The 18,816-nt window shown below is 50.2% G+C and overlaps 1 protein-coding gene across 1 annotated transcript; it reads right to left on the bottom strand.

Annotated features, from left to right (window-relative positions):
* Positions 1 to 9,195: 9,195 nt before the first annotated feature.
* On the bottom strand, positions 9,196 to 13,274 carry CCL22 (C-C motif chemokine ligand 22). Its single transcript, XM_079907523.1, has 3 exons — positions 13,197 to 13,274; positions 11,857 to 11,980; positions 9,196 to 9,327 (listed from the first exon to the last, which is right to left on the bottom strand). Exons 1-3 carry the CDS (start codon positions 13,267 to 13,269, stop codon positions 9,243 to 9,245), a joined length of 282 nt encoding a protein of 93 aa, XP_079763649.1. The 5' UTR covers positions 13,270 to 13,274; the 3' UTR covers positions 9,196 to 9,242.
* Positions 13,275 to 18,816: the final 5,542 nt, after the last annotated feature.

Here is an 18,816-nt window from a genome sequence, read left to right on the forward strand (position 1 = left end):
GTGCTGTCCCCTCGCTGCCTGAGCTCTGCCGCGGTTTATAACCAGGCTCCACTGCCTCTGCCTCGCTCGCCCCCGCAGACAGCAGGCAGGCGGTGGGAGGGGAGAGGAAGGGAGCGTGTTCAGCGACTGAATTCCTTAGCATGTTGCCAAGGAGCTGAGTCGGCTCCCAGGCTCTGGGTGAGGGCTCCTGGTGGGGGCAATGGGCTGGCTTCTCATACGGGGACCCGCCTGCGAGGCTGGACGAAGCCTGCTAGGGTTCAAAGGGCTTCCCCTCCTCCCATCTGCTAGGACCACCTTCCTACTGGGAGCTGGCACACATCCTAGGGTCTGACCTGGGGTCCTAGCTCCTAAGTGGGCAGTAAACCAAAGGACAGAAGACTAGAGAATGCTGGCTGCGGGCAAGCCAGGAGGACACAGGGCCCGTCAGTCTGGGTCTGACGAAGTATCCTTTGTTCTGGGAGGTAGCTCTCCCACGCCAAGAAGGACCTCCAGCCCTTACCTTTTAAAGCCCCAACACCTGGGGGACCTTGTTCATCGAAGTATCCTCCGAGCCCAGCATGCAGCCTGGCACACAGTAGGGGCTCCGTACAGCAAATGCCTGCCGAAAGAATGATCCAGCCCAACTTCATAGGGACAAATGAGCAAACTGAAGCCCAGAGAGGGGGCAGAATCATGCCAGGTCATAGAGGTCATCAGAGCAGAGAACCCACCTCCCGCTGTCACAGAGAAGAGTAGACGTGAGCGGGGCGTGGGCAGTTCAGGCAGGACACAGGCAAGAGCCCCGGCCTCCCTGCTTCCAGCCCCGCTACCTGTCGTTTCCTCATTTGCACCCACTCCCATAGCTGGCTCTGGCCCCCTGTGAGCCCACGGGAAAAACACAGCTGCCAGCCTCACCCCTGGTAACTCAGGGCCTCTCGGTTGGTCCTTAACTCAATAGCATGCTTGAAAAAGTCCGGCCCCTCACGGGGGCTCCATCTGTACAAGGAGGGAGTTGGGCTTATCCACTGAGGAGGGAGCTGCGCAGCTCTGACTTTCTGGGTTCTCTCTTTGTTAGAGGTGGTGACAACAGGACCAGGCATGATCGGCCATCAGCTCCCACCAAACTGGTATAAGGGCTTGCTGGTATAAATGGGTGCAGCACAGCTGCTTTCCTGGCTGCTTTCCCTGCAGGCAGTGGCAATAATGCCCAAGACTCTGGAAGAGTCTAACAGGAGCCTAGCCCAGTCTGGGACAGGAGTTAACTGTGAACCCACTCCCGTCTAGGCAAGTCTGGGCTGCCAGCCAGAGCGAAACCAGTTTGTGAGGCACTGTTGCAGGCTATGGAGCCAGTTGGTCTAGGCTGGGCTGGGTGGAGGGGTCACAGCTCCCAAGGCCAGGGTACCTCTCTCTCACCCAAGCACAGTAAAGCTGCCTAGAGTGTGGAGCTAAGAGCCTGGACCCTCCTTGACAGGGAGGAACACCCCTGGCACTCACCAATGTCCACTCAGGCTCGGAGAATCTGTCGCAGCCCATGCAGATACGAAGCTAGTAACCTTCACATCCCTCGGTGTATAGCTGTTGAGGCCCAGAGGCGGACAAGAAGGGAAATAAACTGAGGTCCAAGGCTTTCTGTTCTGCCCTAGTAGGAGCAGATGAAGAAAAGGGGGAGGAGAAAGAGGAGGGGGAGGGCCAGGGATAGGGGACAAGTGGGAGGAGGAAGGGGGAGAAATAGGGAGGAGAGAAGGGGGAGAGGGGAGAGGCGAGAGGCAAGTCCTGGGAAGCCCCACACTTCATAAAGGACAAGAGCCGGGTTGGGCCAGGTATTTGGGGGTAAAGACCCTTGTTCCCTTGGCCCCAGACTATGCTCCAAAGAAGGACTTAGAAAGCAAGGGCTTTGGGATCAGATGATCCTGGCTCTGCCACTATCTCTGTGTGATCCTGGGCGGCTTCCCTGCCTCTCTGAGTTCACACTTACTCTGAGATAGGTACTGTTTTAAGTGCTTTGTATGACTCATTCAGGAAATCATGACAACAAACCCAGGTGTAAGCAAAATACCATTATCGTGGTCCATTTTATGGATGGGGAAACTGAGGCATGCAGAAGTTAAGGAATTTTCTGAGGATCACCAGCCAGGAAGTGGGGGAGCTGGATTTGCCCCAGCCAGCTGGCTCTGGAGTCTGAGCTCCTGATCACCAGACTACACCACCTCCCTCCATCCCCACTTCGTGGAATGCTGTGAGAATTGAGTTTGTGCCCTTAAGGTGCCGGTTCAGAGCCTGGCACGAAACAGGTGCCAAAACACAGATATAACACTGTTTTTGTTTGTTCAGCCCTTGGGAACGTCCTCTATCTTCTACTCGTCCAGCTTTCCCTCCCATAAAATTGGAATGGTCACCCCACCTATCTCATCAGGGTGTTAAGAACTGAGTTTAGATTCAATTCAGACACAGGAGCCAGGCTTTTAGGTTGGTGGTACCTGGAGACAAACATGACTCCACCACTTATGAGGGGTATCACTTTGGGCAAGTGACTTAACCTCTCTGAGCCTCAGCTTCCCCTTCTGTAAAATGGGATGCTAAAGCCACCTCATCAAATCACTCCCTGGGGGAGTTCATAAAACTAAGGACTTTCAGAGTGCCTGGCACACAGAAACCATTGGTGTTTGTTATTCAGCCCTGATGTGTGCCTGGCACTGTGGTGGGACAGTGTTGGTGGGGGAGCATAGGCAAATAAGCCAAAGTCTTTGCCCCAAGGAACCCCAGCTCACTGGGAGGTAGAAGATGCAAATCTTACCAGGGATTCGAAGGCTACAGGTTTTAGGGAGGGAGAGAAGCCTTTGTTCTTGTCTGGGAATCAAGGAAGGCAGGAATGAGAGACGATATTTCAATCAGAAGATGGACAGAGGGACTTCCCTGGTGGCGCAGTGGTTGAGAGTCCTCCAGCCAATGCAGGGGACACGGGTTCGATCACTAGTCTGGGAGGATCCCACATGCTGTGGAGCAACTAACCCCGTGCGCCACAGCTACTGAGCCTGCGGTCTAGAGCCTGCAAGCCACAGCTACTGAGCCTGCGTGCCGCAACTACAGAAGCCTGTGCGCCTAGAGCCCGTGCTCTGCAGCAAGAGAAGCCACCACAGTGAGAAGCATGTACACCGCTTGCTGCAACTAGAGAAAGCCCGTGTGCAACAACAAAGACCCAACACAGCCAAAAATAGATAAATAAAATAAATTTATTTTAAAAAAAAGATGGGCAGAATTTTGCTTTTTTTTTTTACATTATCGTTTTGAAAAATCTGTAAACAATAAAGAAGAAATGAAACAAAGAGCTTTCCTATCTCTACCAGCAAGATTCAATGATTAGCATTTTTTCATATTTGCTTCATCTTTCTTCTTTTTTTTTTTTTTGCTAAGCCATCTCAGAGTAAATTATGGATGCCTGATACTTTGCCCCTTGAACTCTTCAGCATGTACCTCCATTGTATAGACACTGTCTTACATAAATAGAATACTATTATCCCACCTAACAAAGCTAACAATGATTCCTATGTCTTATAATATTTAGTTAATATTCAAATTTCTCCAATTATCTCAAAATGTATTTTAAGTTTCTTCTCCTTCCCTCCCTTTTTCTCTCTCCTCCTTCTTTCCTATCTATCTATCTACCTATTTATCTATCCATACATATCTATCTATCTATCTATCTATCTATTGAACCAGGGTCCAATCTAGGTTCATGCATTGCGTGTGGTCATTTCTATTTATTGTACGATAGACCTCCTTTACATTTTTCATGACATTGACTTTCTGAAGAGTCAGGACCATTGTCTCACATGCTGTTCTCATTCTTTTTTTTTTTTTTTTTTTTTACGGTACACGGGCCTCTCACTGTTGTGGCCTCTCCCATTGCAGAGCACAGGCTCCGGATGCACAGGCCCAGTGGCCATGGCTCACTGGGCCCAGCTGCTCTGCAGCATGTGGGATCCTCCCGGACCGGGGCACGAACTCGTGTCCCCTGCATCGGCAGGCGGACTCTCGACCACTGCGCTACCAGGGAAGCCTTCATTCTTAATTTATTGAATTGTTTCATTGTGATGTCATCTAATTTGTTCCTTTACCTTATGTATTTCCTGTAAACTGGAAGTTAGATCTAGAGGCCCGTAGAGCTTGGCTACAAATCCTTGGTAAGAATCCATTATGAGTAATACTTTGTACACCATCACATCCACCACGATGGACAGGTTATTCCACTATTCTTGAGAGATTGATGGTCGACCGCTAGATCTCTCCACTGCAGAAGTGTTATTCCCTTTGTGATTCATAGGTAACTTGCCATATGCAGACAGGCAGGATTTTGACCGACCATTCCAGGCAGAGGGAAAACTTAACCAAGGTGGAAAGCACAGGACTTATGCAGGGGTTGGGGAACGGTCCAATGCCATTGGTTCTGAGGAAGGAGTGGGCCAGGAGGCTGCAGCTGGACACTTTGAAGCTGGAGTGAGGAAAGAGAATGCTGTTCAGGGGCAAAGGGGAGCTGGGGATCTTCTGAGCTGAGGAGTAACTAGAGCTGCACTGGGCAGCAGGCAAGTAGGTTCTCTCAGAGTCGGTGGGATGGTAGGGATGGGGGTCTTCCCACCCATACCTGTGCAGGCCCACAGATGGCTGGGGCCCTGCATGGGTGTCCCACAGAGCAGGGAGCCTGTGTCGTTCTTGTGGAACATGAGAGATTCCCCCAGCATTGGAAGCAGAACAGAAACAACATGGGGATCCGGGTGGGGAGCCCTGGGCACCCCTGTGGGGTCCCAGGATGGCAGGAGGAATGTGGTGGCCAGTGCTGTGGTCATCTCCAGGGCCCCTTGGGAACAGCCTTCCCTGCCCCAGCCAGTCCTGCCCAGCTCACCTTTTGTGACCAGTAAAGAGGGCTACCCGCATGCACCGGGCATTTCCTCCCTCTGTGCACATGCCTGGCCACACCCTCTTTTTTAGTGTGGTAAAATACACATAGCGTAAAAATTAACATTTTAACCACTTCTAAGTGTTCAGTTGAGTGGCACTAAGTACGTTCACATTGCTGTGCAACCATCGCCACAATCCATCTCCAGAACTTTCTCAACTTGCAAAACTGAAACTCTGGAGCTGCTAAAGAGTAACTCCCATTTCCTCCTGCCCCAGCTGCTGGAAACCACCATTCTGCTTTCTGTTTCTATGCATTTGACTCCTCTAAGAACCATACAGTATTTGTCTTTTTGTGACTGACTTATTTCACTTATCACGATGTCTTCAAAGTTCATCCCTGTTGTAGCAGGTGTCAAAATTTCCTTCCTTTTAAGGCGGAATTATATTCCATTGTACGGATAGACCACATGTTGCTTATGCATCCATCCATCGATGGACACTTGGGTTGTTTCCACCTTCTGGCTATTTCAGAAAATGTTGCAATGAATACGGATGTACAAATATCTGCTCCTGTCCCTGCTTTCAATTCTTTTGTGTGTATGCCCAGAGGTGGGATTTCTGGATATGGTAGTTCTATGTTTAATTTTTTGAGAAAGAGTCACAGTGTACCATTTTACATTCCCATCACCAATGCACGAGGGTTCCAATTTCCCTACACTCTTACCAACCTTGTTTTTTTTTTTTTTATAATAGCCATCTTAATGAGTATGAAGTGGTATCTCATTGTGGTTTTGATTTGCATTTCCCTAACGATTAGTGTTGTTAAGCATCTTTTCATGTGTTGGGTGGGAAGAAATTTTCCTCTACACTTCTAGGTTCTCCTGGCTGGTCTAAGAATTAAAGTGACATGAGACTGATTAACAGGAGAAAATCAAACAAAAGTTTAATAACTTGTATATATGGGAGAGGCCCAGGAAAACGGAGTAACTTGCCAAAATGGCTGAAACCTCCACGTTAAATACTATCTTCAGCTAAAGACAAGAGGTCGCTGCGGGTAGTAGTTTGGGACTTCAAAGGGGAGGAAGAAGATCCGCAGGGAGATAGAAAAGCAAATGTTTGGTAAATAAATGTTTGCTGGGTCATGCAGAGACAACGGGACACAGAGTGGACCCTGATCTCTAGATGCTGCCGAGTCCTCCCCACCACAGTTAGACCCATATTCTTTGCAGATACCTCTGGCGATAGCTCTATAACTGTGACCAGTCCTTTCTCTAAATTCTTTCAGGCAGTTAAGGTGGAAGTAACAAGGAAAACTTCCCGAGTCTTCTGTTTCTTAAAAATAATCAGCCTAAGTTAGTCCTCATGCCAAAGAGACACATTCTGGGGTGCCAAACATTGCTGCCCTACAATGTGCTTGTTAACCCGTTGAATATCTTCTTTGGAGAGCTGTCCATCCTGGTCTTTGCCCATTTTGTTATTGGGCTGTCTGTACCTTCTTATGAGATTCTCACAACTACATGCACCATGTGCTCTTATTGCCCCCTATTCACAGAGGGAGAAATTGAGGCTCAGAGGGACCAAGTAACTTGTTCCAGACACGCAGCCAGTGAGAGTTCCTATATCTGTCTGAACCTGTGACCTGTGCCCTTCATCATGCTTCTTCATGCCTCCCAGACAATGTTCTAGGTGTCTGTAGCTTCAACCCTGGAAATCCCACTGTGACAGCCAGATCCAAAGGGCCCAAAGGCCACTTGTGCCAAGATGTCCACGGAACGGTATGCATACCGAGGAAATAATGAAGGTGCAACAAGGGCAGAGGAGTCTTTTTTTTGTTATTGTTGTTTTGGCAGAGTGAGCTGTGCCCAGGAACTTCAGGGAAGCAGGCCCATTTGAGGGTCCAGGGAAGTTAGCGCCAGATGAACTGGGTTTGAAGTGTTCCCCAAACCCACTCCCTCTTCCTCCTGGACACACAGCTTGGTTGCACTTCCCAGCATCCCTTGCTGTCAGGGTGGTCATGTGACTAAGTTCTGCCAATGGCATGTGGGCAGAAGTGATGAGCCCCTCTTCCTGGCCCAGCTCATAAAAAACCTTCCCACAAGCCTCTATTCTCTTTTCTCATCTGCTGGATGATGGAGAGGAGACCTGGTCCTGGAGGTGGGCAGGGCCATGAGAAGGAAGCAGCCTGGGTCCTTGAATGACCACATGGATGGAAGGTCGCCCACAGACCAGGAATGCCTGATAAGACTTCGTGTGAGAAGAAAAAAACTTCTATGGAGTTAAGCCACTGAGATTTGGGGGGTTGTTTTTTGCAAGAAGTAGCATTTCCTGACTGATATACTCTCCTCTGCCTCTGTGTCCACCCTTGAAGTGGGAAGGTTGAGATTGGGTTATTGAATGAATGGATGAATATGGTGCTCAAAGATTTAGACTTGAGGAATGAATGAATGATTTCATCAGCTCCTCCTGACAAGTGGTCCCAGGGTGGACAAATGTGTGGGGTTCCCTGCTGGCACCTGCTCAGCTACTTCCCAGGTCCTCATGTCTAGCTGGGATTTCCCACCTTCTCACAGGGTGACCTTGGGCAAGCCAGCTCACATATCAATGTCAAGGGCCTCCCCACTGGGAGAGAGGGGCCATGCGTCCCCTGCCCCACCTCACAGGAACAGCACATGCCAAGGAACAAAACAGACATTGTTGTAGAGGATTTATTTTCCAGAAGGCTTGAGGGGCAAGGGCAAGGGCAGGACAGGAGCGGAGGGAGATCCCAGAAAAATTGAAGGCCCTGTGCATGGGCAGTGGGCAGGTTAACACTTCTGGTGCCTATAGTGGGCAAATGACCTTGGGCTCCCAGTGGGACACAAGCCCCGGAAGACACTGAGTTTCATGGCCGGCAAAGCCACATTTTCTGTGACTTGGATCTGAGCCCCACAGCAATCTCATAAGGTAGGTATTCTCATTCTCAGGTGAGGCTCAGAGAGGTTAGATGGTCTCCTCAGGGTCACACAGCAACAACCACCCTGCCATACTATACCAGGCTCCCTCCGAAAGGAACAAGCACAGATACCTGGGGAAGCTGTGGTCCTCAAAGAGGTGTAGATAAGTCCTAAGTCCCAGTCCTTAGCCTGACCCCAGCCACCTGAGAACAACCTCCATCCAAGGCTCTTTCACTTAACTATACCCCACACATTTACTCCAAGGACCAGGAAATCTCTACCTTGTCCCCCTCCCACACATTTCTTAAAATTCTTCCAGTCATCCATTGGGCCTTTTAAGCATGTGCCCTCTTTTCTTATACATATATAACTAGAGCTTATAATACCAAGCCAAGGGTACTCATTCACCCCATAGCAGGAATTTGGTTGTCAGCTATTTGGGGAAGGAGGAAGAGGAAATTCGGGACTCTGAAGAGGTCAGGCCTGGATGTTGGTTGGAGAAGCAGTAAAAAACCCAAGGGAGGCAAGAAGGTTAAAGAGGTAACATGGGGAAGAAAGGTGAATCTGGGTAAATTTGAGGCTTCCTAATGAACCCCGCCAGCCCTTCTCTAGATGACCTTGAGTCTCTGTATTGATGTGTCAGAGCCCTTGAGAGGTGGGAGACGGACATTACTTTTATTGATTCAACCTGCAGCCTCTTATTGAGCCCTGATTCTGAGCCAGGCCCTGTGCTCTGTGCCAGAGGCCGGGAGACAAAGTAACTCAGGTGTGGATTTCGGTCCAGCTGGTGGGGCTGGAGGACAAGCTCCCAGTTCCTGAGAATTCTGGGTAGACTGTGATCAGGGCTGTTAAAAGGGGACAGAGGGCCAGGGGAAGTCTAAAAAATGACTCAATTACTGTCTGCTTAGGTTGAGTGATGCCCTGGAGGGCTGGTGGGGTTGGACATGTGCAGAGGATGGGGAGACATTCTGGGTGTCAGGAGCAGCTTGGGAAAAGAGCCAGAAGTGGAAATGTATGACATGGGTTTGGGAGAACAGGGAGCCGGAGTCCAACATGCATGGAGGGAAATGAGGCAGGGCTGGAGGCAAAGGATAAGACCCAGATCTGGAGGGCAGGGATGCCAGGCTCAGGAGCTCTGACCTCAGCCTAGGGCAAAGGGGAGCCACGGAAGGATTTTGAGCAGGGGACTGACTGACCAGAACTGTGGACCCTCTGGCTTTGGTGGGGCAGAGGATGGGTTGGAAGGGTAAGTGGGGAGATGAGAGTGACAGTGGGAGGCTTGACTGGGAGTGACAGCTGCAGACATCAAGATCAGGGACCGCTGAGAGGGTTGTTGGTACAGGGTTGTGTCGGGGAGCAGCTGTAACAGCAGGGAGGTGGGGCTCCATGAGCCTTCCTGGAGGAGCCAAGGCCACGGTCATCAGGGCAGGGCCTGCCTCATTGGTCCAGCCTCTGGAGAATTTTCTTCACCCAGGGCAGTCTGGGATCAGCACAGATCTCTCGGTCCCTCACGGTCAGCAAGCTGGAAGGCGGAAACACCAGGGAGACAAGGAGGCGCCATTAGCATGCAGCAAGAATGCCACAGCCCCGCTGCAGAACCTTAGCAATTATGAGTCGCCTGCTGTAGGCAAACACATTTCTTAAGAGGGAGAGGGGGAGATAAGCGGCAAGGACTTCCCATACCTTCAGCCCCAGCCATGAGTGCCAGGGCAGGCCAGGAAATAGAATGCCCAGGAGTCCCATAATCTTTGCTGACATTGCCTTGGGAGAGAGTATTGGGTAGTAGCCAAGAGCATGAACTTTGGAGACAGCCTATCCAGATTAGAATTCTAGCTCTGCCACATGTTAGCAAGCCCCTTAACTTCTCTGAACCTCAGTTTCCACATCTGTAAAACAGGCATGATAATTCTGGTCCAACCTCATAAGAATTTGATGAAGATATGATGAGTTAATATAAACTGGAGTGCTCAGAACAGTGCACAGCAGACAGTAGGTGATATATAATTGTGCCAGGACCTGGCCTGAACTTTTAACATTGATTTCCTTAATAAGTCCTTACAACAACCCTATAAGCCTCCAATATTCTATCTACTTAATAGCTGAAGAAAGCGAGGCGCAATGGGGTAAAGCAACTTGTCTAAGTGCCAGAGCTGGTAAGACCTGACTCATCGTGCTCGCTGTGAACGAGCATCCCCACCCAGGCCCCTCTGAGAGACCTGAGCACAGAGAGGAGAGGTGAACAATAGCCCAAGACCACATGGCAGTAGTGGGCTAAGGCTTCCACTTTTGCCAGAGCTGCAACAAACACCCCTGATCTGCGTGCACACACACACACACACACACACACACCCCTGATCTGCGTGCACACACACACACACCACACACATGCACCCCCAGATGACCAATAAACAGAAAGAACAAAGAAGGCAGCAAAGCAGTGTTGATCTTGGCCACGTGGACAGCCTGCCCTGGCTGCTCTGTGACACTGGACAAGGCTCAGACCCTCTCTGAGCTTTGATCTTCTCATTCATTGAGCCACATTCTTTCTAGAATCCCTTCTGGCTCGAGATCCAATAATCACATGTGTACCGTCTCTCACTGAGTATCTATTATATGTCAGGCGTTGAGCAGTACACCTCCCACTTACTATTATTCTGCCCTGTGATGCCTGAGAGGCCCTGTAACTCGCTGTGCACATTTATGCACCTGTAAAAAGGGAACTGTAGGGGCTTCCCTGGTGGCGCAGTAGTTGAGAGTCTGCCTGCCGATGCAGGGGACACGGGTTCGTGCCCCGGTCTGGGAAGATCCCACATGCTGCGGAGCGGCTGGGCCCGTGAGCCATGGCTGCTGAGCCTGTGCGTCCGGAGCCTGTGCTCCGCAACGGGAGAGGCCACAACAGTGAGAGGCCCGCGTACCACAAAAAAAAAAAAAAAAAGGGGGACTGTAACAGTACCTACTACATAGGGTTGCTTGAAGGATTAAATGAGTTAATGTTTATAAAGCGTCTATAACAGTGCCTAGCACTTAACAAGCACTCTCTACATGTTTGATTAAAAAAATAAAGCGATCACTCCCGCTATACTGATTGGGAAACTGAGGCCCAGTATCGAAGTGACCAGAACTGTGGCAGGCCTTCCTGTTTCAGCCTTCTTGTACTTTACCCACAGACCCCTCTGAGGGACGGAAGATGAGTGAGAAGGATTCAGATGAGAAGATGACAGGGCCCCAAAGGGGGTCATAAATCCCCAAGCTCAAACACCCCCCACTCTGTGGTTTGGCAGGCAGCAGCCAGAGGGGCTGCCCCAGAAAGGACAGGTCCCGTCACCCAGCCAGGGGCAGGGGCAGGGGGAGGGGCAGGGGCGGGGGCAGGCTCCAGGCCGAGGAAAAGGAAGCAAAGAAGCAAAGGAGAATAAGAACCTTAGGAGAAAGCCCTAAACGAGGACCCAGGAGTCCTGGTTCCAGCCTGGGCAACCTTGAGCAAGTCACTTCTCCCCTCACCCCGCCCCAAGCCTGTTTCTCCATCTGTAAAATGGAAAGAATAGCACCTCCTTATAGGATCATTGTGAGAATTAAACAGTCATGCTCAGAACAGTGCCTGGCCCTGAGGAAGCACTTAGTGTCAGCTCTTCATATGCTCCTGGTAAGAATAGGCTGCCTCAAGTAACTGACTCCCAGGGCACTGGGATCCAAGATGCTTCTGATGGGAGCATCTTTGCTGACTCAGCGGAACCAGGCATACTGCCCGTACCCTGAACCCTACGCTCTACGGCAGCTCTGCACTACCTATCTGCCTTGCCGGGGTGGAGCGGCACCCTCTGCATCCTCAGAACCTGGCACGCTGCCTGGCACATAAGAGGTGCCTGAGAATATCTGTTGAATGATAACATGATATTTTTCTTGGTCCACCCAAGCCTCAGCTGAGCCGTCTAGTTCGGCCAAGTGCTCCCAGCTGACATCTGGCTGCATTCCTCCATCCCTGGGTGCACCTGCAGCCTCCCAGGCCCCACCCGTCAAGCTCTCCAAGGTCTTGTCTCCCCGGCTTCCTACTCACACCACGCCAGGCCTCCGGCAGGACTCCGAAGTCCAGTAGTAATATTTCACCAGACGCAGGGGCAGGGGATGACGGATGTAGTCCCGGCAGCAGATGCTGTCCTCCACGTTGGCACCGTAGGGGCCTGGGGGAGAAGGGTGCTCAGAGGAGTCACAGGCTGCTCTCCCTTGGCCCAAACCTCTGACCCAGCTTTTCTGTTATCACGTGGAAGGTTGGTGTCCAGAGGATTCTGGGCCCTCAAAGTCCCCACTCTTGGGGCCTCTGAGAAGCCGCTGAGTGCCCAAAGTCTACACTCTGCTTTGGTCAGCTCAAGGGAGAGGGATTCAGAATGACCGAGCATCAACAATGCCCTAAGCTCTAGATGGGACCAGACACGCTGAACAGGAAGGAGCCTTAGAACCTTGTTACTCAAGTTGAGGTCTGTGGACCCACACCATCAGCATCACCCAGGAGCTTGTCAGAAAAGCTCGGTGCCTAGTCCCAGCCCTGCTGAACCAGGTGGACACTCTGAAGAACTTCCCAGGTAACCTGAGAACGTCCCTTCAGCTCACATCTACCCTAATCCCCTTCATGGTGCAAATGGTGAGGCTGAGGTCCAGAGATGGGGGAGGACTTGCCCAGATCACACAGCATGACCCTGGAGAGTCAGGACAAGGGCTCAGGCAGAGTCCAGGCATGGAAGCCCGGGTTCGAGTCTCGCTCTGCCGTGAGTCACTTAACATCTGAGACCTAATTTCCTCCTCAGACCCAGGGGGTAATAATAGTACCTACCCTATGGGGCCTGTCATGCAGGGAAGGGGCTCAGGAACCCCAATAACCGAGCAGTATTGTTCCTAGCTCCCAGACTCCCAGTCCAGTTCTCATTCCCCTACCCATCATAGGGCAGAAGAGTGTACATTGGGATGGAAAGAGAAATCAGGAACCCAGTGTTGAGGGCAGGTTCTGGAGAAAAATGGGGCGGTGAGAGGGCAGGACTGGTTTTCCAAGGGAACATCTATTACCGTTGCTCCTGCCTTTACCCACCCCAGCTGGCCTCCTTCAGTGGCTCCTTCTTCACATCCCAAGGCCCTACCCTTGAGTTCTCTGGAGTAGGAGACGCTGGGCCATGCCCACTACAACCCCGAGCCCAGCTGAGATAGATCCTAGACTCCAAGCCTTCAAGACTATCCATCTAACAGATGTATAAACTGAGGTCCAGAGAAGCAATGGGACTAGCCCAAGAGCCAGCAGCAGATTGGAGTCTTCTGCTCTCAGTTCAGTGCTCTTTCTACCACATGAGGAAGATACCCCAGTATCTGACCTTGACCTCTGCAGAGAGCCCTCCCTCTTCCCAGCCTCACCTGCCTCTGTTGCTTGAAGTATCATAGCAAGGAGGATGAGGGCAGCCAGGAGTGGGGTCTGCAGGCTGGCCATACTTTCGTCCTGTGTGTCCCAGCTCAGGTGCCTACAATCGCCAAAGGACAGGAAGCTCTGGTATTTAAACGCTTGCTACACCCACAAGCCTCAGACACTCTTAGTCACCGGTGAGCCCAGAATCTCTGACATTCACGTTATGAAAGAAGAACTCCCACTTCCTCCAGAGAGAAGGAAATTCTCTGTGGCCAGGAACCACTCAAAGGGGACCCCCACCCTGACCTCCCCTCTGGGTCCCAAGAGACTTGCAAAATCCCCCTTGAGCTGGGCCTCTTGGAGGCCTGTTCTCCCTGGGGTCTGCTGGCTGTGTGGCCTTGGCCATGTCTCTGGATGTCTCTGGGACTGAGTTTACCCATCTAGAAATGGGAGAGATGGTTTTGCAGTCCTACGTATTTACCCCAGTGGTTGTTTGTAAATCAAGTGAGAATGTGGACAGGAGCCAAATAGCCCTAAACCCTCACCTGGAACTGAGGCCCATCTTGATGAAGGGTGACCTTCATCACTGATCGGTCTTCAAAGGGAGAAGCCTATGAAGCCATTGGGTTAGTTTCTCTGCCCCATCACCGGTGTCCTCTAGGGCTTCTCACAAAGTCTCAGCTTGGGCCAGTTCATGGTCCACTCAACAGCTATAAAGAGCTTCCACACATTTCCATCTTGCCTGTCCTTCCTTCGCAGCTGTCTCCACGCTCTTCCTCACCCAGCCCCTTCTCAATCTACCGCCGTGTCCCACTGATTCTACTACCTCAGTCTGTCTCGGATCTGTCCACTTATCTCCATCCCCATTGTCCCTGCCCAGTCCAGGCCACCTCCACCTCAGGCTCAGATGCTGGCCCCTCATTCCCCTATCCACACTACAGTGACCAGAGTGAGTAGCCCGGATTCAAAGCTGCACATGCCTCTCTCCTGCTTCAAAACCCTGCTGTGGCCCCCTGAACCCGTGCCCCTGACTGTGGCCTTCAAGGCCTCCATTCCAGACACGACCCCACCACCTCTGCCCAGCTGGTCTCACTCCCCTGAGGAATCACATCCACAGTCCTCAGAGTTTTTCAAAGAGGTCTGTGGCTTGTCCCTGGCCGTGAATGCCCTTGCCACTCCTCTACCGCGTAAACTCCTACTCGTGCATCAGGAGCCATTTGAAATGTCACCTTCTAGGTAAACACACCCCCTCAGGACTCCAAAATTCTCTGAGGTGACCTAGAACGTGGACTTGAACAGACTACATCAGGTTTTCTCTTTCTCAATCTCCTCCCAGAAGCCAAACTCCAAGCTCTTAGAAGGTGGGGTCTCCCTTTATTTGTCTTGGCATTCCAGGGTCTACCAAGAGCGGGGTACATGGTGGGTGCTCAGAATACATCTAATGGAAGAAGAAACCCGGGCTCAGAGGAAGAGGGGCCTTGCCTGTAAGTAGATAAGCCATCCTGGAGTTCAGGACTCAGCACTCCATTTGTAGAGGGATCCATCCACTCATTCATTCTTTCATTCATTCAACAAATATTTATTGAGCCCTTGGTCGACAGAATAATGAACCGCCCCAAAATGTCCATATCTAATTCCCCAAACTTGTGAACATGTGACCTTACCTGGTAAAAAGGACTTTGCAGGTGTGTTGAAGTTAAGGCCCTTAAAACAGAGTCTTCCTTGGGACTTTCTTGGTGGCCCAGTGGGTAAGACTCTGTGCTCCCAATGCAAGAGGCCCGGGTTCGATCCCTGGTCGGGGAATTAGATCCCACATGCATGCCACAACTAAGAGTCTGCATGCTGCAACTAAGAAGACCGCATGCCGCAACTAAAGATCCCACATGCCGCTACGAAGATCCCATGTGCCGCAGCTAAGACCCGGAGCAGCCAAAATAAATAAATATTAAAACAAAAACAAAAACAGAGGGACTTCCTGGATTCTCTGGATGGACCCAAAGCAATCACAGGGTCATTATAAGAGGGGCCAGCGAGTGGGTCAGATTCAGACAGGAGATGGGATGACAGAAGCGGAAGTCCAAATGATGTGACGCTATGTGCCCGAGAAGGTGGGAAACGCAAGGAAACAGATTCTCCCCTAGAGCTTCCAGAAGGAACACAGCCCTGCCGACACCTCAGTTTTACTCCACTGAGGCTGATTTAGAACTTCTGACCTGCTGAACTGTAAGCTAATAAATTGGTGTATTAAACCACCAAGTCATTTGTTACAGAAGCAAGAGGAGAGTAATACAAGCACCTGCCACGTGCCAGGTACACTGCCAGGATCTGGGGACACAGAGTGAATAGGTCCCTGCTCTCATGTTTACCTTGGAGACAGACAATAAACAGGCAAAAAAACACACAAAAAAACAAAACCAAATAAGGTAATGTCAGGCTGTGGTGAGTGCCGCGAATAAAATGAAACAGAGAAAAATAGACAGTGACTGTGGGGAAGCAGGTTTGGGGAGTCAGGAGAAGACTCTATGAGGGCTGACAGGCAAGCTGAAATTCAGAAGATACTAAGAAACCTGCCAGGGAGGAAGGGGCAAGGGCAAAGGGTGAGAGGCCTGAGCAGCTGGGGCAGAGTGGGTCAGGGAGCAGGGGGCAGCCAGATGGGAGGGGCTGCATGCAGGGCCGGGCAGGGCCTGTTCAGCTGCAGTTCCTATGAGCCTCCTGATGGATGTGCATTGAAGGTGCACAGCATCGCCTTGGAAGACCTCTTGTCAAAAGGCGTTACCCAGGGCTTCCCTGGTGGCGCAGTGTTTGGGAGTCCGCCTGCCGATGCAGGAGACACAGGTTCCTGCCCCGGTCCCGGAAGATCCCACATGTCGCGGAGCGGCTGGGCCCGTGAGCCACGGCCGCTGAGCCTGCGCGTCCGGAGCCTGTGCTCCGCAACGAGAGAAGCCACAACAGTGAGAGACCCGCGTACCGCGAAAAAAAAAAAAAAAAAAAGGCGTTACCCAAAGCCAGTCACAGAAGGACAAATATTGCATGCTTACAACTCTGTGGGGTTCCTAGAGGAATCAGATTCATAGAGACAGAAACTAGAATGGTGGTTACCAGGGGCTGGAGGGCGGAGGGAATGGGGAGTTAGTTTTGTGGGGTTTTTTTTTTTATAAACTTATTTATGTTTGGCTGCGTTGGGTCTTCGTTGTTGCGTGCAGGCTTTCTCTAGTTGAGGTGAGCGGGGGCTACTCTTCGTTGTGGTGCATGGGCTTCTCATTGCAGTGGCTTCTCTGGTTGCAGAGCACGGGCTCTAGGAGTGCAGGCTTCGGTAGTTGTGGCACACGGGCTCGGTAGTTGTGGTTCGTGGGCTCTAGAGCACAGGCTCAGTAGTTGTGGCACCCAGGCTTAGTAGCTGTGGCGCACGGGCTTAGTTGCTCTGCGGCATGTGGGATCTTCCCAGACCAGGGCTCGAACCCGTGTCCCCTGCACTGGTAGGTGGATTCTTAACCACTGCGCCACCAGGGAAGCCCCAGGGAGTTAGTTTTTAATGGATACAGAGTTTTGGTTTGGGAAGACGGAAGGGTTCTGGAGATGGATGGTGATGATGTTGCACAACAATACGAATGTATTTAATGCCACTGAACTGGACACTTAAAAATTATTAAAATGGTAAATTTTACATTATGTATATATTATCAGTTAAACTACTCTCTGGTCCAATGATCACGATCCTTGGTATTCACCCAAAGGAGTTGAAAACTTATGTCCTCACAAAAGCCTATATTATAGCAGCTTTATTCACAACTGCCAAAACTTAGGAGCAACCAAGATGTCCTTCAGTAGGTGAACAGATAAAATGTGGTATATTCAGACAATGGAATTATTATTCACGGCTGAAAAGAAAAGAGCTATCAAGCCAGGGAAAGACATAGAGGAACCTTAAATGCACGTTACTAAGTGAGAGAAGCCAATCTGAAAAGGCCACAAACTCTATGACTCCAACTATATGACCTTTTGGAAAAGGCAAAGCTATGGAGGCAGTAAAAAGATCAGCGGTTACCAGGGCTTAGAGGGAAGAAAAGATGAGGAGGTGGAGCACAGAGGATTTTTAGGGCAGTGAACATACTCTGTATAAGACCACAATGATGGATACACATCATTATATTTTTGTCCAAACCCATAAACTACACAACACCAAGAGAGAATAAACCATAATATAAACTATGGACTTTGGGTGATTTAGATGTGTCAAAGTAGGTTCATCATTTGTCACAAAGGTACACTCAGGTGGGGGAGGTTAATAGTGAGGGAGGCCACGCCTGTCTGTGGGCAGGAAGCATGTGGGAAATCTCTGTACCTTCCTCTCAATTTTGCTGTGAACCTGAAACCGCTCTAAAAAATTAAGTCTTGAAAGAAAAAAGAAAAGAAAAGGTGTAACGCAGAATCTAATCAAGCCTCTAGTCCTAACTTCCAGTTTACAAGAAATACAGGGGCTAGAGGAAGGTGAGCCATCCCGCAAGAAAACAGACAGCTCCAGAAGGTGGGGCCTTCCGGGTCTCCTACAAGACGACCATGTGGAGATCAACAAATAGTCAATGTTCTTTTTTTAAAAATGTGGATTAGGGACATTGAAGATTAAAAGAGATTGAAGAGACATAACAGCCAAATATGTGCAATAGGTAGATTTTGATTGAATCCTAATTTTGAAAACAGTTATAAAAGACCTTTGGGGGACAAATGAGGAAATTTAAATATTAGATGCTATTAGGGCTTTATTGTTGATTTTCTTAGGTATCATAAAGATTTTAAAGGTGTGTGAGAGAATGTCCTTGTTCGTAAGAGATGCACTTGAAGTATTTAGGGGTGAAGTTCATGATGACCCTACTTTCAAAGAGTTCAGGTTAGAGGAAATATATATGTGTGTATATATGTGTGCATGTGCATATACATAGTATATGCATGTATGTATCGCCTATATATGTGCACGTGTATACGCGTGTATATGCATACATGTATGTGTGTATTGTATACATGTGAGTGTGTGTGTGCACACGTGTGGGTTGTGTGTACATGTGTATATGTATGTGCAAATGTGTTGTACGCATGTACATGTATGTATGTGTATAGGTATATCATAGCCCAGAAAGAGAAAGGGCAAGACAAAGCAAACATGGCAAGATGTTAACAATGTTGCAGTGAAGTAGTGAATCATGGAACTGCTCTAACAACTTTCCTGAACATTTTAAATGTTTCATAACAAAAGCATGGGGAGAAAAGAAACAAAAATTTTTTTAAATGTGGAAATCATCTTGTAAAAATGGGTTGTCACTGGAGGACTGCGAGTGAGAGACAGAGAACCGGCCTGACGGTTCTTCATCTGCACTCGGGGTTTCCTTACACGGGGCCCTCGTGGAGGCCCCTCCAGGCGGTGGGCCCAGGGTCTCCCCCCTGGAGAGCACCTGCAACCCCAGGGACTCGGCAGGGCCCCAAGGCTTTCCTGCTGGCTCAGCCTCTGCTACCCAGCACCCCATTTCCCTGGGGCTTGGAAAGATGGTAAGCCACACGTGCAGCCATCAGGCCTTTGCTCCCCCAGGGCCCTTGGCCTCCCTGGTGCAGAAGAGGCAGGTACTGCGTTCAAGGAGCCCT

Source organism: Stenella coeruleoalba (assembly GCF_951394435.1).
Source record: "Stenella coeruleoalba genome assembly, chromosome: 20".
In the NCBI taxonomy this organism is placed as follows: Eukaryota; Metazoa; Chordata; class Mammalia; order Artiodactyla; family Delphinidae; genus Stenella; species Stenella coeruleoalba.